Raw genomic sequence first — 21478 nt, forward strand, 5'->3', positions numbered from 1 at the left:
ACAAAAAGCAAGCCATAATTTGTAGCTATGTCTGTATAAAGTTAAGTTTATTTGTTCTTCTGCTGGTTGAGTAAAGTAAAAGATTAATCTTAGAATCTCACCTCTCATAAGAACACAAGCTAATGTTAGCAGCTCTGTACAGTTTTAGCATAATAAATGTCTAAAAGAGTCATGACGTCAGAAAGTTTGTGCACAGGGAACTCGGGATAAACAACTCACACACAACTATTTTTATAACAATTTATTTAAACAGTAGTAATCTAGGATATTTGGTCCCCTTGTTTAAAAAAAACAGAACATTCATAAGATCAGTTATAACTCTTGAAATTGCAAAACAAAAAGGTTTAAAATTGAACATGTACATACAGAAATTCAGCTGAAAATAAAGATTACAGACGCAGTAAAACCCCAGAAACTAACCAACAACGTTATTTTGAACACAAATGAACAGATCAAAGTGCTGGGCTTACATTTCTAGAACCGACCGGCTCGTCTTAACATCTTCTTTAATCTTTCCTTTTAAAAAGTGACTCCATTAAGGATTCACATTGCCTGTAATAATCCCACATCTTGGAATGTTATCGGTTCAATTGATTTGTGCTGAAGAGGTTCATGACACGGGGGCGCAGTTTAAAATGTTCTACATTTAAAAAACAAAATGTCGGCGCGACGCAGTCTTGTAAAAACTATTTCAAAAAGAGGCACAAATACAGAGTTCAGTAGAGTCACTAGACAGAAAACTCTATCGAGAAGAGAAGAAGAAAACAATTAAAAAAGAGCAAGAAATGGCCTCCAAGTGTCCACGCTTGTCATATTAAACCAGTCTATACGTCCTCTTCCTCATCTTCCTCCTCATCCTCGTAGTAGCGGTTTCGTTTGATCATGTCTTCCACCGTCAGCACCTCCTCCTGCTGCTGCTGCTGCTGCTGCTCCTCCTCCTCCTCCTCCTCCTCCTCCTCCTCCTCCTCCTCCTCCTGCTGCTGCTGCTCCACCTCCTCGCCGTCCCAGAAGCCCACGTCCTGAGACGACCTGCTGGCCTCCGCCTCGCCTTCAGGAGACGACTCCTCCCGCTTCAGAGGCGGCATCTCCTCCTCCAGCACCGCTTCATCTTCCTCCTCCTCCATCCTATCCTCCTCCTCCTCCTCTGGTTGTTCATCCGGGGTGTCGTCTTCCTCTTTGGTGAGAAGATGCTCCGGCATGTTGTCGGTGTTCATCTCCGCCTCCTCTTCATCCTCCTCCTCCTCTCCAGAGATGGCGTGGTCCTCCTCTGTGGACCGGCCGCCGTGCTGCAGCTCCATGACGGCGGCGTCGGCAGATGGCGGCACCCCGGCCTCGGGAGCAGAAGTTTGCCCCGCCAGTGTGAAGGGGACGCTGCGCTCCTTCAGGGAGGAGGTCCGGCCCAGGCAGGGCGCCTCCGGGGGGGAGGAGGAAGAGGAGAGGGAGGAGTCTTCCTCTGGAGGCCACTTGGCTCGGATGGGCTTACCGGGGGTCCCGTCCTCGACGGGCGTCGCGCCGGCGGCGGCGTCCTGCAGCTCGGTCCGCGGCGGCCAGGAGATCTTCAGCCGGCGGGCCTCGCTGGGCCTGTCGGACTTCTCCGCCGACCCCTGACCCAGAGCCTCCATGGTGGCCATCAGCACGTTGACCTTGGCCAGCGGGGAGTCCTCCACGCTGGGGCTGTCCAGGTCCGAGGCCGGGCTGCGGGCCTTGGGCTTGGCCTGCTGCGCGGCGGCGTTGGCGGCGGCGTTGGCGTCGGCCTCGCCGCTCTCCGCTTTGCCCTCCCACAGCTCTTTGTGCGGCCGGTGGCCGAAGCCCTCGTCGTAGTTGCCTTTGGCCTTGAAGAGCTGGTTGAAGTGCGGCTTGCAGTAGACGTTGTTGTGCAGCGAGGCGTAGTTCGCCAAACTGGATGAGAACAAAGGAATCCGTTAAAAAAACGCAGTGAAAATAATGTTTTTGCTAAATGAAAAGATGTTTTTACTTTCACAAGCACAGATAAGTTATCCTGATCAATGAAAAGATTATTTTGCTCGGTCCTCACACAGAACTACAATGAACTTATATTTTGTGCCTTATTTCTTTACCTTAAAAGATACTGGGAAAAAAAAAAAAAAAGATAAATATGACACTGTTCGTCAAACACTATTTCTTTTTTTGTGTAACTAATATTGTCAGATAGATCAATCCATGCAGTTAAGCCACTGAAATGGGATCAAGCTGGTTTATTAATATTATAATTATTTTCTCTGGAGAGTCTTATTGTAACGCAACAGTTGTGACTCCAATAATTAAAGCATTAAAGACCCTTCATAGTCTTTGTGCAGCAGCTGAATTTACTTCATTGAGACTTTGAGCAGCAACTTGTGAAGATTATATTCATGAGAAGTGTTAACTGATCGGCTGCACGACGATAAAGAAGATGAAGAACGAAGATGACACTTCTCCCCTTGGACACTTCTCCCCTTGGACACTTCTCCCCTTGGACACTTCTCCCCTTGGACACTTCTCCCCTTGGACACTTCTCCCCTTGGACACTTCTCCCCTTGGACACTTCTCCTCTAAACCTTCGTCGTCCTCGTCATCCTCACCTCAGCTTGGTGTTGCAGTGCGAGCAGCGGAAGCAGGAGCTGTGGTAAACGTGCTGATTGGCCACCAGCCTCTCCAGAGGATAGACCGTCTTCAGACACGACACGCAGGACTCTCTCACCGGCAGACAGAAGCTCTGTGCACACACACACACACACACACTCATTAAGTCACAGCAACACAACACTGATGTGTGTGTGTGTGTGAGGTTGTTTCCTGACTCACTTTGGGCGTCTTGGGCTGGGAGGCGTCTCTCTGGTTGGAGGAAGCAGGAGTACCAGGAGCAGAGCCTGCTGGGATCACAACGTCACCGGCATGAGATACACTTTCTGACCACTAGATGGCGCCGTTTGCATGTTTAATACAAGCAGAGCTCTTGACTGTCGTGTCGGATGCTCAGGAAACCCAAACAAAGCAGAGGATAAAGAACTAAAGTACACAAAATGGTACGTAGGAGATGCATTTATCATGAAAAAGATGCATAATTAATCTCTGAATAACTCTGTGGGTGTCGTGCTTCAAGTAGGTCGTTTTAAAAATGGCGGCTAATGACGGGCCGAGCGCCAGGTTTTCATTACAGGAGAGAATTCCTATCATCTGGAGTCATAACATGGAAAGTAAATTACCGTTGCTCTCTGGGGTGAAACCCTTCCTGCTGTGTGGTTCAAACTCTGCACTCTGAAAAGCAAAAGGATGTGAAGAGAGCGCACACAAACATGTTTGAAACGCACAAAAGGAGAATGCCCAACAGACACACGATGCAGCGCCTCGTCTGAAATATGAAGTCATTCATATTCATTTTAAATCCACTAGTTGAAGTCAGACTCACCAGGTCCAAAGTGCACGGAGGAACATTTTCTTTCTGCTTTCCACAGAAACTGTCCAACTCGTCATTCTGACGGAAACAAGAGGAAGTTCAGTAACACAATATAAAACATTAAACTGTTGACCTTGTACATTTTGGACTTGCACTTTCATACTTTGTGCTGCACAACAATCACCCTGGGTTTAAGTTTTATATTAAAGCATTAATACAGCAGCAAACTACTGTTTGCCGTGTAGAAATGCAGCAGAGTTAACGTTCACACAATGAAGTCACATCACGATTAAAAGCTGTGACAAAACCTGTGAATGTCGCCGTTGCTCTCTTGAACAACGTCGTCTGTTCATTATAAATCGGTTTGAATTCATAATTAGAACTTTGTAAGCGTGGTTTTAGTGAGAGGCCTAAATGAGCAGATTGTGATGCAACTTTCTATGAAGGTAGATTTGTGTCTCTATTACGCAAGTAAATGTCTTGTTTGGAAGTAAATTCTCTGATTGCAAATCCCAAATCTTTGCAAAAAAAAAAAAAAAAAAAAAAAACCTTAAAAAAGATCTCCAAAAAAACGCTTAAAAAAAAAAAAAAAAACCGCTCTAAAAAAATTAAACACTCACAAAAAACCCGATTTCAATAATAAAAAAAAAAAGTTATAAAAAAAAAAAAAAAGCTCTAAAAATTTAAAAACGCTCTTATAATTTTTTTTTTTTTAAAAAACCCAAAAAACGATCTCAATAAAAAAAAAAAAAAATCTGAAAAAAACTAAAAACTAAAAAAAAAAAAATCTGAAAAAAAATATTAAAAATTTTAAAAATAAAACCTAAAAAAAAACTCAAAAAAAAAAAAAACTCAAAGAAAACCTTTGCTCTCAATTCCAAAAGTTACAAGTGTAGTTGTGGTGTAGTGGGCGGGGCCTGCGCTGCTGGATGAGTTTCTATTGGTGGACTCACTGGAATTTTTTTGTTGAGAGTGCATATTTTTTCATTGAGAACAAAGATTTGGGATTTGCAGTCAGATAATTTACTTACAAACAAGACATTTATTTGCGTAATAAAAGACACAAATACCTTCATAACTTTCTCGCTAACGTTTTTTTAGCTAGCTGTGAGACGCTACGTTTGCCTCCAATTGTGCTGAAAGTAGGATCCTTCCCACCATTGTTTTGGGTGAAAACAAGCTCCTGGTATGAAAAGCATTGTCTTGGAGGATGATTGACACGAGTACTCACGGTGACCGAAGTGGGAGGGACTTCCTGTTTGGAAATGGCAGCTTGGTAGAGGGCCATCCTGTCGCGCAGAGGAGTCGATTCTGCCAGACTTCCATCTGATAAACACACGACACGGAGGATGAGAAACTGATGCGAACGATAAAACTTAACACAGATTTCACGGAGCGGCTTGTACTCGAGGGTTTAGAGCATTGTGACCTCGATTTTTAACTCGAAATACTTCTCGTTGTGCTGCATTTGTGGTTTTGCAAGCTGAAAATTAAGTTTGACGTCTTTTTTCACTGGAAATGTTCTGAGTCACAAGATGAATTATTCTTCAGTTTCCGTCCGTCCCGGTTCAGACCGAGTCATGCCGGCTGTGGACGGGAACACGAGGTCATGTGTGTGTGTGTGTGCAGTGTGTGTGTGTGCAGTGTGTGTGTGAAGGGAAGCGAGCGGGGGAAGAGACTTCCTGTGCTCTCTGAAGCCGGCTGCTGATCCGAGGCTCTGCAGCAGTCACTTCTAGGAAGGATGTAATCCATCCAGAGGAACGCAGGACAACGAGACGCGTTCAAGGACTTTGTTCTGGTGCCGAGTCCAAAACGCTGCTGGAGGTCCAGATGTGGACTTTGGGAACGGGAGGAACTTTAGGGCAGCGGTTGCTTTTGCCGGAGCATGCATGATGCATATTTGAGTTTCCAGTTTACAAATGAATATTGATCGTAGCTGCTTCAATAACCAGACGGTAATAATCTGTGGACTCGGCTTCTTTCTGCTCCTCGTTTGGTTTTTCCAGCCGCTTAAACTTTACTCTTCATCTCGTTTATAAGCAGCGGCTTTCAGCAACAAAAAGCCTAAAACAGTCGTACCTGCTCAGCAGACAGGTAGCGACCGTTTCATTGGTTGGTGATGACGTCGTTAATACCAGCACATGAATACCAAAAGCTACTGTGGAAACGTTTCTAATTCAGATTAAACTATCGATACTCATTTTTTATGGAGCAGACTTTAAAAAAAATACTTATTCATGTTTCTACATTGAGAAATTGTTTTATGTTCCAATTTTATAAATATTTGACTAAAAATGTCAGAATTCTTTTATTTATTATTGTTTGTTAAGCAGCTAAATGCTCCTTTGTGTTATACAGTCATGTCCATTGTTAATATAGAAATAGAGGATTATTCATACGCGGTAGAAATGTCTCTTACTAATCCTATAAACTGTCGTTTCCACAATTTAATTTAATATAATCCAATTTAAATGTTTCAGAACTAAAAGGCCGGATGATGAAGGATTTAATAAGATAAAACCCAATTGAGCCCCAGAGGGGAACTTATTGTACTTATTTATGTCTTTATGCTGTGATGACAATTAAATTAAAAAGCTATGTAAAACTTAAGAGTTAAATATAAACTACACAAGAACAATTTAAGACAGAAGACGTTGGTAAAGTAAAGTAATACAGAGCACAGAATAATGTGAAGTAAAGATACTCACAGTATCATGTATTAATACAAATAGTACAATAAATAAACATAAGCGCCGTATACGTATGAGAGTATCACCGCTACAGAAAGTATTTACTGGTTTGACTTCACTTCATGTGGAGACTTTTGTTGCATATTGTTCTCCATCTTTTTCTCTCCGATTTCTTTCCTTGTCATTGTTCTAATAAAATACACAAAAAGCCCAAAACTAGCGAACCAGAAGCAGAAAGTACCTCCTAGTATCTGATCCATGACGGCAGCGCTTCCTCTGCTCGCCTGCTCTTTGGGCACCTGCAGGAAAAACACACAAAAACTAATTCAGTCCGACAAAAACCAACAACTTCAGAGCGTCCTGCATGACCTCTGCAGACACACACAGACACACACACAGACAGACACACACACACACACAGACACACACAGACACACGGCCTGCTGATGCTCACATGTTTCAGCGAGCAGAACAAACGGGCTGGAAGCAACGCTGCCCGAGATCAAAGAGAAACACAAGGACAAGATACACAGAGGTAGAGTGTGTGTGCGTGTGTGTGTGTGTGTGTGTGTGCATGCATGTGTGCGTGTGTGTTAGTTCAGTCCTAACTACTTTAATCTCCTTATGAGCTCAGAGAGACGGAGCCTCAGACAATCTGTCAACAACCGCCGGCCAAAAAAACATTTAACTGATAGATTATCGTGAGTTTACAATTTCAGATCTTCAATCAATGAACCTGAAAATAAAGTGTGATCATTTAATAAACTAATTAACTAAGAACATCTTCTTAAACTTGATGTCTGGTCAGTCTAAAGAAAAAAAAGGATGATTTCATTAAAGAGCACATGACAAAGATATTAACGTAACCCTTAAAAAGTGAATATGAATCAAATAAACGTTGATCTGTTGACGTTACAGCAGACCGTCACACAACATGAGGGCAGCACAGATTACACAATAGGTCAGATTACACAATTAGCCTTCATCTGTAAGGAACAGCAAAAGGTCCAAACACCTGATCAACAGATCCAACACGTCTGTTCAGGTGTTTCTCCTCCTTACAGACTCAGAAGTACAACTACCAACTCTGCAGAGAATAATTAATTAATCCCTCCATCCATCCATCCATCCATCCATCCATCCATCCATCCATCCCTCGTTTCTTTCAGCTATGACCTCGTCGTCCTGCACGTTAAACCTCCTCTGCAGCGACGTCTTCCGCTTCCATTTAGAAGAGCCGGCGATTAAGTCCAATAGCGCTCATTAAAAGATTGAGCTCGAGGATCCACGTCACGGCCTCAGTCCTGGATCAAGTTGCTCTCATTAAGACGACATCGAGTCCTCTGAGCAACCCCACAAACAAAAAGACACTATTCACTCTTATTTATGTAAAACATGCTGTTGCAGAGCGTCCACACATCTACAGGTTCACTCTCGGTACTTTAACGTGTAATAATGTTTTAATACGACGACGTGTAGAAGCAGCACAACATTTAAACGCATGAAGTAAAGAGCTCTTTGTTTCTGGCCTCAGACATATGGAGGTAGATTTGTGTCTTTATTACACGAGCAAATGTTTTTGTTTGTAAGTAAATTCTCTGATTGCAAATCCCAAATCTTTATTCTGTCAAAAAAAACACTTAAAAAAAATTTCTAAAAATTAAATGCTAAAAAAAAAAATAATCAAAAAATCAAACACTAAAAAAATGTTTTTTTTAAAACACTCTGAACACTAAAAAAAAATGCTCCAAAAAAAAAAAAAAAAAATCCAAAAAAAAAGAATACTAAAAAAAAAACAAAAAACAAATCGCAATAAAAAAAAAACTAAAAAAAAAAAAAAAAATCTCAAGAAAACGCTCACTTTCAAAAAAACAACAACTGCGCTCTCAAAGAAAAACTTTGCTCTCAATCTCAAAACTCACAAGGTGAGTTGTGGCGTCGTGGGCGGGGCCTGCGCTGCTGGATGAGTTTCTATTGGTGGACTCACAGGTTGTTGTTTTTTTAGTGTTCTTTTTTTTGAGAGGTTATATTTTTTTGTTGAGTGCGAAGATTTTTTTTGGAAAACTAAGATTTGGGATTTGCAGTCAAATAATTTACTTACAAACAATAAATTTGCTTGCGTAATAAAGACACAAATGTACCTTCATACAGACACCGGAGCGTCCCATCGCACCCCGACAGGCTCGGCGTGTCTGCAGGCTGCAGCAAGAAGAAGAAGAAGAAGAAGAAGATTTCACAAGCATGAACAACGCAGACGTTGAGGGGAAAAGTGAACAACTCAAATGTTTCAGACAAGTCAAAGCTCATCTGAAAATAACTGCAGAAGAAAAAACACTGAGCGACAATGATTCACAATGTTTTCATGAAACGCACGCACGCTTAACTAAATGACTTTTATTCTGCAAGGTCTGATTATTGGCGACACCACAACGAGCTGCACGCACAACTTTAACGTTGTGACGATCGCAAACGACCGCCACAAGAGTGTGAAATACTCGCGCGACAGTTTCCCGTTTGCGAAACACTCGGCGAGTACGACTTCCTCCTGGTACGTTTTTATGGTATCTGGCATGTGCTTCATCATTTTATTATTCCTTTCATACTTGATGGTCTTGTTTGTGCCACAAAGGCTCAAAGTTTTTGTACATTAAAGTGTAAAAAAATTAAATGTTTGCATGCAAACATCATTTTTTTCCACCAAGTGAAAATATATTAATTGGCTGAAAACCACAAAGAGTAACTGAGTCATACGCTTATGTTCTGTGGGTTAGTCTATGAAACAAAGTCATTTGGTGCATTGTATAAACATTAATTTGGTTAATCGCAGCTTTAAGTGTCATGATTTTAATCTTAAGAGCTCTTAACTTTCGTCAGGTGAGTAATCACAGAGTCATCTGACGGCGTCTTGCAGAAATCTGAGCATCTCAGTCAGGAGGGAGTTGAACATGCGAGCATGCGGCGCTTAATAATCTAATAATTCATACGTGCGGTGACACTCGGTGATCAGTGATGATGCACAGAGCGTCCGGCACCGCAGCGCAGACAGGAAATGACAAAAGAAACGAGCGTCATCATAGTAATGGATCCGTCCCCGAGGGGGTGTCGTCTTCCAGAGACCGGAGGTGAAGGGAAGGGGGCGTCGGACCGGTTTGCGTGTGTGTGTGTGTGTGTGTGTGTGTGTGTGTGTGTGTGTGTGTGTGTGTGTGTGTGTGTGTGTGTGTGTGTGTGTGTGTGTGTGTGTGTGTGTGTGTGTGTGTGTGTGTGTGTGTGTGTGTGTGTGTGTGTGTGTGTGTGTGTGTGTGTGTGTGTGTGTGTGTGTGTAAACAAGCAGCCGGGCCATGCGAGACCAGGCTGCGTCTCAGGAGGCCGGATCAGTGGGCCAGACAAAGAATCTGCTGCTAATCCTGATACTATTAAAGCTCTCTGACAGACCGACGAGCCGTAAAAACCCCACCCTGTCCCTAAACACACCACACACACACACACACACACACACACACACACACACACACATCACAACAACAATAGGATGTTCTTACATCATGCAAAACAAAAAGACACCAGAAGGGAACAAGGAAACAAACCCAAGCGACACACTAATATCATTCAAAGGAGCCTCTGATAAAGTTCGCCGCATTACGAGCACTTCTGCAGCATCGAAGGCCTCTTCAGCTGCAGAAAGAAAACATCCTAACCTACCAGAAGACAACAACAACAACAACAACAGGCACAAACAAAGTAAAAGTAGCCCGTGTGTCTCAGGGTAAAGAAGCCGGGCGCCGGTTCAGATGCCAAACAAAGAAAGAGAGAGAGAAACTCCACATTGAAGGATTTGAATGGAAGCACCATAGCTACCTCTCCTGAAGGCAACCGGGGGGGTAAAAAGGCCAGAAGGGGGTAAATGTCAGCAGAGAGCCGGGAGGTGAAGCCGGAGCGGAGCCAGAGTGTGACCGAATCCAGCGACGAGGAGCCACAAAGTGAGCTTCAGACAAGAGGAGAGGAGACGAGGAGGAGGGAACAGGCTGGAGGGGAAGAGGGAAGGCGACAGGGAGCAGGTGCTCCAGAGAGGGAGGAGGGGGGCGGGGGTCCTCAAAAAGGAGGAGGAGGGGGTGGGGCCGGATGAAGGTGGGGGTAATGAGGGGAAGGGGAGGCAAAGTGTGCCGGGTGTTGCAGATGGTTCAGAGGGTGTGTTTTTGTTTTTACTGGGTCTCGGTCCGCCGGCCTCAGAATGAAGCGGCTGTGTGTTTGGGGTGGAGTCATCCGGGACAGAAGGTGGAGAAGCAGCTGGTGCAGGGAGGAGGGGGGGTGGAGGGGGGGGGGGGTAAAGGAGGGAGGGGGCAGATAGGTGGGGCTGCTGAGCCCTGTGTGGGAGGGAGGGGCAATTAATTTCAGAGCGCCTCATGACTGCATGCCTCCCCTAAAGAGGGGTGTGTGTGTGTGTGTGTCTCTTTGGCAGGATGGGGGGGGGGGGGGGTCAAATAATCTCCACACAATAATAATGCTAGCAAGTCATCAGCATGCTAGCATCCTCCCGATGCCAACATGCTAATGTTCTAACGGTTTGTTAGCATGCTAGTCCAGCATGCTAACGTTTGCTAATTAGCGCTGAACTCAAACTCCGTTAGCTTTCAGGGATCATTTAAGTTATTACAACTCAACATGAACGCATGTTCAAAATCAATTCCAACAAAAGTTGTGAGAAAAGATGCAAAGTTAAGTTATTTTAAATATTTTGTATACAAAGATTTAAAATCCTCTAGCGCCACCAGCAGGACAGAGTCTTCCAGTTGAATGTCGCGTCAATCCACCATATAGTTGTATAACTGCAGTTAAGATATTTCTCTCTGGACCAAAGTTGAAGACAAACCAACTCCCCCTGCTAGCGAGAGATAGTGGAGGTCGAGGTCTGGAAGGAGGGAGGGAAGGAGGGAGGGCTGAGGGAGAGAAACCGGCGATGGACGGAGGGCTGAGGAGCAGAGACGTGGACAACGAGGATGATTGATGAGGCGGGGAGGGGAGAGCTTTGATGGCCGGAGGGGGAAGAGGATCTGAAGAGGCTCAGAGGGCAGATCAGCTGTCTGCAGTCATGAGCCGGCCAGCCGGCACCGTGACATCATCCGGCCCGAGAAGAGGAGCCCGAGGCCCGGCCTCCGATATACAGAGGACGCCATTGTACAAGAAGTAGATCTTGAACTACTGCTCCATGATTTCCCTAAACAATCCCTCTCCTGGTGAGACAACTATGCAACATGCAGGGAACGGTTTCACAAAGCGTTGACGCTGCATGTCGGTGGTCAGTCCTGAACCGTTTCTTTGTTAGAGGCCACAAAATGTGTTGCAGGTCCTCACTGGAGCCGCTAATGTGACTGAAAATAATCCCAATAAATGCACCATTTCCTCCAGGATGAGGAATATATAAGCAAAACCATAACTTTTATCTCAGACCACAGTCACACCTCGTAGCACGCTAAGCGGGTTTGGGAAGCCGATTACAAATATGATTTGTTCTGATAATATCTGACAACATTTTAACAAATAAGATTTAATTATGCTCAATTTTGACTGACTTGGCCTCGTCAACATGTTTTTAAAAGTTAGAAACCGAGTCGTTAACATCCAGAGGACAAACACATAAATACATCCAGTCGTCATTGGTGGTGGTTAATGTTTGAGCCTGTTTGACTTTTGTTTTCCTTCTTCTTCCCCTCCAGATAAACTCTGCCCTTCAAATATTTTACAGGAACGGACGAGCAGAAATTCTTCAGAGGCGTGGCCGTTTGGCCGCGGGAGTTGGAGCTGCTGTCGGCTCGCTCAGCTTCTCCAGCGAAGCCGCTCGCGTCGGAGAAAGAGGGTTAAAAAATAAATAAATAAATCACTAAACACAAAAAACTACAAGAGCAGCGAAAGTGCAACCAAAGCAATGAAGTTGAGGTCGAACGACGAGACAAAATGGCGCAAAACGCACTGAAGAGCTGGAGATTTGCACATGTCAGAGCTTCATTTTTGTCGGTGATCCATAAAAATCGATATCAAATTCCTGACCGGAGCTATTTAAATGACCGTGATCCCCATTTATTACAGATCAGTGTCCTGAACAGCGCAGAGGACAAAACACAAAAAGCAGGCGGTTGATTTCACAGAAACTTATCGCCTCTTCACGCTCTCTTCCTGCTGTAAATGGCCGCTCTGTGTGGAGGAAACACAGCGTGGTCGTTGTCGACGCGTCGCAGCTCGAGCACGAGCACTTTGCATCTCACATTTCGCCTCGAGCGAACGCATGACCGGATGTTTAAATGAGGTTTTTTTATGCTCCACAAATAACAAAACTCGGCGGCCGCGGGGCGCTCGAGGCCCCGGTCACTGATGCTCGCCGAGAGGATGTGGTAGTCAGCTGAGGGTGTGTGTGTGTGTGTGTGTGTGTGTGTGTGTGTGTGTGTGTGTGTGTGTGTGTGTGTGTGTGCTTCGTGAGATAAGGGATGATGAAGTGAAGCGAAGCTGCAACATGTGACCAGCAGCATGAAAATACTTCAGGGATCCGACTCTTTTATCACTTAGATTAAACCAATCAGGATGCTTTTACTGGTTCAGATCAAACTAAAAAGAAAAAATGTCACTTTAACCTCCAATTTCCTAATTTATGTTGTTTATGTTTTTACTTTCAACTGTTTTTGCACTTTAACATGTCTTCTGTCCGACAAAGCGAATGAAAATGTAATAAAGTTCAAATATTCTGATTATTTGCACAAAAGGAAGCATTGACAACTACAACCGACTTGTTTTTTGTTTGACAGTCTGAAGTCAAACTCGATGATTGGTCCATTTCCACGGCGTTAAAAAAGGATCTTCTGGTCTCCGACAGTGACACTAAAAGCCTCACCTTGTCGGTGGACTTCTCTCCCTTCTCGAACATCATCTTCAGGCTGTTGAGGGGCACGCTGGGCTTCTCGGCGTCGGATACGTCCGCCGCCGCTCCCTCCCTCCCCTCCGAGTCTCCGCTGGGCTTCTCCATGTCGGTCCGGTCCTCGTGGGGAGCAGAAGGAGGCAGCTGGCCGGCGCCGGTCTCGGGGTGAAGCTCTGCGTCCTGGTCTGGAGAGAGCGCGGCGGCGGCGGCGGCGGCGGCGGCTTCTGGCCGGTGGTGGACCTGTGATGTGGGAATGGAGCCCGTTGGTTGGCTGACGAGGCTCTGAGGGTCAACAGGTTGGGATCTCTGGCTGGACGACTGCTGCTGCTGTTCCCAGCGTTTCTTCAAAACACTCAGATTGCCGCTGCGCAGGCTGGAGGGAAGAGGTTCTGCAACCTGCACAGACAAACACACAACAACATAAGAGGCTGATACTACTCTGTAGCGCTAAAAGTAGTCAATATATCCCACAAAAGCCCCAAAACCAATAACGCTGTGGATCAATACTTTGACACCTCAGTCTGCTGCAAACACTTTGGTTCCTGCTGCTGATTAAATGTCACAAATAGAAGTTATATTTATGGTTATATTTTTCAAAACAGCTGGTCTACACAAGGAAATATTGAGTTTGTCGAGGAAAAACTCAATTAATATGATAATTGTTAGTCAAAGAAAAGTCAAACCGTGAAAAACATCCACTGCAATATTCAGAGTAATCAGCCCGAAAGATATTTTATTATAATTGTGAAGCTCTTGTTTGTCTTATGAGGATGAGATGTGTTTGTTTCAACCTCATTTCCTCAAACTTCACCACTTGCGGGTTGTTTTTTTTACCCCACCAGAAGTTTCTTCACAGACTCACAGTTCTTAAAAATAAAAATAAATGCAGAACCTTCATCAGCGAGCCTCAGCCTCCGTGTTGTGACCTCATTCACTGACACACACCGACTTTAAGTCTTTGAGAAGACTTACTAACCATCACATGAGTAAAAATAAAAGCATAAAACTTTCAAATTCGAGGCGCTGGAGCCGTGAAATGTTTGACAAAAATGGCACAAACTTTTCTGCCAAAAGAAGAAAGTTAAGAAACTACAAACTCCAGCTGTAATGCAACAGGTTGTAGATCTACAAGAGGCCTTTAACTTGGTTATGCTAATACTTTAAGATTAGATTAAATTAAGCACAAGTCCATTTGTCCAATAAATCCGAGAAGTGGAAAATGTCCGTTTATAAAAACTCAGGTTAACTTTTACATTTAGAAGAAGAGTTTGCTTCATCGTTTAGTCCGATGCAAACGCCTTTAAACCAAGAAGTGAAGGCAGAAGATAAACTGCCAGCAACACACACCAACTCTTTCAAAAGGATGACTCACTATCTCACCCACACACACACACACACACACACACAAAGCCCAAAACACAAACTACAACAGCGTCCCTGAACGTTAGACTACATGCAAGCGAACACTTTGAGCTGTGAAAGACAGAAGCAGGAAGACAAAGAGCTGCTTGGCGTGCACGACTCTGACACACACACACACACACACACACACACACACACACACACAGAGAGAGAGACACACACAGACACACAACGAAAAGCTGGGAAATCCCACCAAAGTAAAAGTAAAGAGTTAAAAACCTGAGAGAGCCGCTGAAGACCCGGCGGTCCAGTTGTCGTTGTGCGTTTAAAAAAAGTGTGTGTGTGTCGAGTGTTGTGTGTGTCTGCTGGCCGGCTACAAGCTGTCCCAGATGTGAACGCCTTGAGAAGTGATCAGAGCGGCATGAAGCAAGTAGCCCACCCCCCTCCTGCAACACAGGGAGGGAAGGAAGGAAGGAAGGAGGGAGGAAAGGAGGGAGTGGAGGGAGTGAAAGGGAGGGAGAGAAAATCAGAAACAGAGACAACCACTGAGGGAAAATAAGTCCAGGAAATGAGAAGAAAAAGGTGAAAAAAGGAGCGAGAGCATGCTGGAAAAGAAGAAAAGGACTTCCACGAGAGAGCTGCAGAGAGACGCTCTGGATGAATGAAACTGATAAACCTTCAGTTTCTATCTGAGCTTCATTTCAAGGAGTCGACACTTCTGACGACCTTTCCAGGCTCCAGAGGTTCTCACATTCCTCTCGAGTCAAGAACGCTCATTTCAGGAGCGACAAAGACAGAAAACTAAGCAGAAAGTTTGCGATCTTGTTTTGTGCTGCATTAAAAGTAACTGAAGGAAGCAGCAGCACAAGATTAGCATAAACATATTTGATAGTTATGGTTTTTTTAAAAAGTAAAGTAGCTGAGGCGCCTGAGAAGCAGACAAATTAAGATCCTGATGATGGCGCTAGAGGAAAGTAACGGGATCAAGAGAGAACTTAAGCTTTTGGAAACTGCTTAAAAATCCTCCCGCTCCCATTTTAAGTCCCAGCATGCCCCATTCAGACAATCTTTTGGTATGAAATATGTAATTTTCTTCCATTTTTGAACCGAACGACACAGTTTTTTGACTGAAACTCCTTCCTAACAGGACAAGACTTTGTTTTATTGTGATTTTTGTTGCAGATTCTGATTCTTTAGGTCCTAATCTTTCCATAAAGGCGTCTTATTGACGCTCCAGGAGGCAATTTGGGGGAATCTGCCTCATATCATGCTGGATGTTCATAGTTACCATCAAAATATCTTTAAAAAAGTCGTTCTTTTTGCAGATAAACATTTTTGGTTCCACAGTTTAACAGGTTAAGATTCATACTGACGGGAACATGAATGGCAGCATCCGACACGCCTTCCCACACACGTCAGGCGTGACGAAGGCGTCATGTGACGCCGGCGCACGACAGCCGATGATGCTCACCTCCTCTCGCTCACGAGGAGACGTCTCAGTTTAAGACAAACGTCTCAAAGTAAAAAGTATTTTCCAGCCTTAAAGTGCAGAGACGGCGCAGTAATGAAAGTAATCCATTAGATTTACTAAAGTATTGTTTAAGTGCTTCCATGTTCAGCTACGGTGTACTTTTACTTCACTACAGTTCAGAGAGACACGTTGTACTATTTACTACTAAAACTTCTATGTGGAAGCTACTTTAATTTACATACTATTCTCCTAATGAAGTTATAAAATATGATGCATCATCATTAATGACACACCATGCACCAATATGAAGGATTATGTTTTAATTTAAATCCAGTGTTACAGTCAATGTGCATTTTAAAAACACTATGGTTGGTGTGTGTGTGTGTGTGTGTGTGTGTGTGTGTGTGTGTGTGTGTGTGGCTCTTTTTTAAAATGTTTTTGTGCAATTTATTTATTGATTTTGTTTAATTCTGAACGTTAAGAGCTCTGTAATCTTGCAGACTTCATTCACTTCTATATTTATATTGATTTACACTTCATACATGCACAGTTATGTCAATTTTATGCGTTTAGTTTATTTAGTTGTGTGTGGTGTCTGTAAAGAGTGCGTCGCTGCTACTGACCACAAATTTCCCCTTAGGGATTAATAAAGTACATATCTATCTATCTATGTCTTTTGCAGGATGAGTAGTTTTACATCTTAAGTACATTTTGGTCGTATAGTATTTATTCTTTGACTTGCATATCTGAACACTTCTTCCACGAGCGTGCAGAAGTGAATCCTGACTTAAATAAGTGACGTACCGCTTTCTTCTTCTCTGCGTTTCCCTCCTCGGCTGCCAGCTGGTACCTGAAGAGGTGAAGAGAGAAGAGAGAACATTCACTGTGATCCCGTCGTCACAAAACACAAGAAACTAATATGAGATCTCTCCGCTCCTCTCAAAAAAAAACAAACATGCAAAATGGAAAATATTCGACCCACCTCACAGGAAGTCACTTGTCACTTCCTGTGAGGTGGCACAGGAAGTGACAAGTCAATTTCAGGTTTTGTTGATCTGCTTCTAATGAAAAGACGTCTAGACTCTCACAGGTCTCAGTCTTCTCAAATGGTTTAGTTTGAGGAGTTTTAACAGACTTTTCTTTCATTGGATCACACTAGTTTATGTAGTTAAAGCTGTATTTTAAGAATGTGTGTGCATCTTCTTAAAATGTGCATTAATGACAAAAAAAAGGGAATTAAATTGGACTATTTCTTACAGTTAATGGGACAGAAACTATTGTAAATCATTCACTTCTGTCCTGAAACAGAGCAGTGCTGTCTCCTGGTGGTCAGACGGAGGATTACAACGAGGAAACATGCAACTCACAAATGAGCAACTTAAGAAGTTTAACAAGACCCCAACTGGAGTAAATGAAGAAGACGGTGCGATTATTTTTACAGAAAAGAAAAGTGAAAGTGTCGCGAGGAAGAGCCATGACCTCATTCCTGCAGCCAGAGATAAAGACTGATCTGCTGAGTGGCTCCTGGTGAATTATTAATTCAACTCGCGGTCAAAGCCAGAAAAGGGGGAAAGAGCGAGCCGAGGGTGAGACGCACTTGGAGAAGCGTTCGGCGATGGCGGTGTTTTTCCCCCGGGCGGAGACGATGGACATCTCCTTGGCGGTGACCCTCAGGGACTGAGACGCCCACTGTCTGCGGCCGAACGGAGCGGCGGAGGCCATCTTTTGCTGAGCAATCGCGTCGTCCTCGTCGGCTTTCCAGGAACACTGAGAGGACACAAAGAGACGCAGCAGACGGAGCCACGTGAACACAAATAATCACATGTAGTCGAATGTCTCTTGCTCCTGTGCTTCACAGGTTTTAGATCAGCGTTTGGGCTTTCGTGTCGTTGCAAAACTTTCCCCCCAGAGATCAATATATTGTTGCCAGAATCCACATTCGACTGCGCGTCACTGCAGCGTGAACCCAGAGTCGATAGAGACGACGTCACGCAGCCATTGACCATCTGTTCCCTATCTGAGCCTCGAGGGCGACTACCCGCAGACAAGACAACCGATACTGCCGGCGTCACACACACACACACACGCACACACACACACACACACACACACACACACACACACACTCTCACGCCTCTACGTGCTTCTGCAGCTTCACAGCCTCAAGGCTGAAGGCAAGCAGACACTGGCAGCAGCGTCATCTTATCATAAATAACTGTCATGCAGGAGTTAAACACGCTCCGGATGAATCAAACAATGGAGGTCAATGAGAGAGAGTTGGCCATGGCGGCGCCTCCAGGACCTCAAGGGGCCTCCAGGACCTCCAGGGGCCTCCAGGACACCCAGCAGTGGACTATTGTGTGATGTTGTTGCTTGTTAGTTTCTACAACACCGTTTGCTTTGTGTTACAGCGTCCACCAGCGTCCTCGGTAAGACGGGCTCGCCATTTTTGAGAAATTGGCAACGAGAAAAAAAAGTGATTGCCACTGAAATAAAAAGGACAGGACAAACGTGCACACCATAAAAAATATATTTTAACATGCGTTGCATGAGTCATATTACTTTTAAAGTCAGACAACTCTGCAAAGTACACTGTTTGACTGTGGGGCGAACATTTCTACTAAAATAACAAATAGAAAATGGGATAATTGTTGGAGCTGACAATAGAACCAGGATGCTTTGTGCAGCTTTGGATACGATCCCAGCATCTGGATGGACAAGTAGCAGAAGAAGCACAACATACACCTTGATGAGTGACACATCACGGTCACTAAAAGGAACAAACAGCAGAACCAACAACACGAGCAGCAAACACAACGAGGAGGCAAAAGGTTTGTGTTGTGAAAAATGCAGATTTGATGATATTAATTACAACAATCAACCCAATCAAGTCTCTGATGTGACGCTTCCAGAAGACACATTTAAAGTCTTTAACTGTCTTGTTTTGTCTGACCAAATATTACATTTAGATGGATTAGCAGCACTAATTCAGCTTAATAAATTACTTAAAACAAATGATTTCTATCTCGCTGTCAATCAACTAATTTATCGTGAGACTCATCCTTTAAAACTTTAAAGTTTTCACGTACAGAAACATCTCAAACTCACACAAATGATCTGCGAGGTCAAACACAAACTGAACATGGAGGACAGCGACTGTCTCAAGGTTTTAGATTACAAACACACGGCATGTAAAACAGACTCACGCAAAGTTTGAAAGTCACGTAAAGGCAACACAAGAACCACGAGATCAGCAACTGTTCACATGGGCGACGTGTCGGTCAACGCGTTGTTTGATTTGAAGCTCCAGAGAAACACACGACGCTCAACTTCACTGGTTTCCTCTTCATCAAGTTAAAAAAGACGAAGGTGACGTTTTAAGTCGCTCACCTGCGTGACTGTTTCACTCGCTGAGGGTTTCAGACGTCAGTGACTTTCCTCTACTTCTCCTTTTCCTCCTCTCAGCTGCTCCAGCTTCGCTTTTGAGTGGACTGTGGGGGGGAGAAGTGGGCGTTCCCAACGCGCCCATTGAACTCCCCGCCGTCCAATCAGGAAGCAGCACCACTGACCACCTCCACCTGCCAGGTACGGCTCGCGCCCTCCTCGGCCAATCAGCAGCCTGCAGAGCGAGCAGCCTGGAGGAATGAGAGGCGAGCAGCGAGCGGGGGGATCGAGGGGGGAGGACTCAAGGGAAGGAGGGAGGACTCAAGGGAGGAGGGAGGGAGGGAAGGAAGCGAGGAGGGGGATCCCACACTGGATTACTGGAAGTTGAGTAAACCACAGAGATGCCAGCCTCCTTTCTCACAAGGTCACGGCTTCAGAGGATGTGAGTCATCCGCCATGTTGGATGACGACATTTAAAGACAAGGGTTGTTTAGTTTGTTGTGTTTTCAAGTCTTTAACTACACAATAATGTTAGCGCTCTCTCTCTCTCTCTCTCTCTCTCTCTCTCTCTCTCTCTCTCTCTCTCTCTCTCTCTCCTCTTCTTTGTTTGTATTTCATTGTTATTTGTGTGTGTTTGTCGTCCTGTGTTGTTTCTGCTGCTGCCTCCAGCTCATCATTGAAAATGATAATTGGTTCTCAACTGATTTTACCTGGTTAAATAAATAATAAATAATCCTTTGTAAACAGTATCTCACTGTACAAAACATGGATTATTGCAACAAAACTAGACAAACACTCAAACAAGTGGAGGAGAATTTACTTTTTGTAGTAAACAACAAAAAAGTTTGTTTTTGTAATGAAAACGTTTCAGTTTTGATTTGAGACTTGAGCTCTGTTTCACTCCCAAATCCTGTTTATATTATATTATATATTTATACTTCTGTTGTTGGTAAAAACATTTTTTTTTAATGTTTTGTTCCTTTTATTATTTTATAAAACATTTCTTATATTACCACTACTATTATACATTTATTACATGTTTATTTGATTAAATTGAAAGACAGTTTTATTTCATCAAAACCTGCTCGACCAGCAGTCAAAGAGCTCAACTTATTACATTTACTAATATTTAAAAGGAAAAAATTAAGCAAAGCTGCACACATGAGAAGTCAAGATATTTCTTTATTTTGCTTAAAAAATTAAAAATCAAATAGTTACAGATTATTTTCTCTTAACTGTACACAGTTTTTCATTCACAATCTTAAAATATATGCTTCTAATATTCCTCTTATCCTCATCAGTGTCTCGTTAACATCCCAAACACATGACGGCTGCAGAGACGACCTCATCGCATCTAGAACATCTCATCTTTACAGACTTTTAAAAGCAAAAGCTGGTTTCATGATGAGTGTAGTTTAACGTTCAGGAGCAGAAGAGGAAGCAGTGAATCAAACTGACGTTTTCTTTCTCTTCCTTTCCACAAACATCAGCACATGAAGAAGAGAACGTAGTTTAGATAACGCTGTTTAAGAGATGAACTCCTTTCAGTTTCTCATTGCAGCTTTTGATATGATAATGTTGCAGCTTATCCTTCTCATGAACGTTAACTTATTTATATTATTGATTTTTTTTTACTTTTTGTGGGACAATAAAATGCAAATGTCTCATCTTGTGCTTTGGGAAACTGTGGCATGTTTCACTACCTTCTCACATAAAATAATCTGAAATTAAATCTGAAATAATCTCCAATCGCAGCCTTTTTATTACAGACTACGGTGGAAGAAGCACAATATTCTGATGACTCATGGTAACAGCGAGCTAACATAAACTAGAAACTAGCAGAAGGCTTCAATTATAACCCCCCCCCCCCCCTCACACACACACACACATACACACACACACACACACACGCACACACACACCAAACTGACTGTTCAAAAATGCTGAAAAAACACTGATAATCAAATTTAGATGTATTTGTACCAGCGAGATTCTTGTTTTCACAGCCGGACGAGGAAGTTGTAAACCAAACTGTGAACCAGACAACGAGCGAAACAGATAAACACACAAAAGCCAACGTGCAGGGACTCGCTCACCAGATATGAAATCATCTGCAGATCAGCGTCTGCGTCGTGACTCACAGTGTCATGAAGAAAGAGAGATGACGAGTCCTCTAAGAGGCAGAGAGGGACTGATGGAACAGACTAAAAGTCAACATTTCTTAGTTTCTGTTGCTTTAATCTTGAAAGTTCCCCAATTTTATAAACTAAATG

The 21478-nt window shown here is 43.6% G+C and overlaps 1 protein-coding gene across 1 annotated transcript; it reads right to left on the reverse strand.

The window, feature by feature from the left end:
- Nucleotides 1-234: 234 nt before the first annotated feature.
- Nucleotides 235-19236, reverse strand: lima1a (LIM domain and actin binding 1a). Its single transcript, XM_068597679.1, has 12 exons — nt 19212-19236; nt 17419-17588; nt 16626-16671; nt 12965-13384; nt 6329-6386; nt 4629-4723; nt 3410-3475; nt 3207-3258; nt 2806-2870; nt 2583-2716; nt 993-1899; nt 235-941 (listed from the first exon to the last, which is right to left on the reverse strand). The coding sequence occupies exons 2-12, from the start codon at nt 17541-17543 to the stop codon at nt 825-827; spliced, it is 2085 nt and encodes a 694-aa protein (XP_068453780.1). The 5' UTR covers nt 17544-17588; nt 19212-19236; the 3' UTR covers nt 235-824.
- Between the last annotated feature and the right edge of the window lie 2242 nt (nt 19237-21478).

Source organism: Clinocottus analis, unplaced genomic scaffold (assembly GCF_023055335.1).
Source record: "Clinocottus analis isolate CAN_PGR_092001 unplaced genomic scaffold, fCliAna1.0.p SCAF_4, whole genome shotgun sequence".
Classification (NCBI taxonomy): Eukaryota; Metazoa; Chordata; class Actinopteri; order Perciformes; family Cottidae; genus Clinocottus; species Clinocottus analis.

What these genes read in the sequence shown, in the direction of transcription:
- lima1a (XM_068597679.1), bottom strand. Translation starts at nt 17,543, where the DNA reads ATGGCCTCCGCCGCTCCGTTCGGCCGCAGACAGTGGGCGTCTCAGTCC. An exon ending in GAGAGAAGTCCACCGACAAG is followed by an intron (nt 6,387 to 12,964) that starts GTGAGGCTTTTA and finishes TTTTTCCTGCAG; the next exon opens with GTGCCCAAAGAGCAGGCGAG. An exon ending in CCCAGCCCAAGACGCCCAAA is followed by an intron (nt 2,717 to 2,805) that starts GTGAGTCAGGAA and finishes GTGTGTGCACAG; the next exon opens with AGCTTCTGTCTGCCGGTGAG.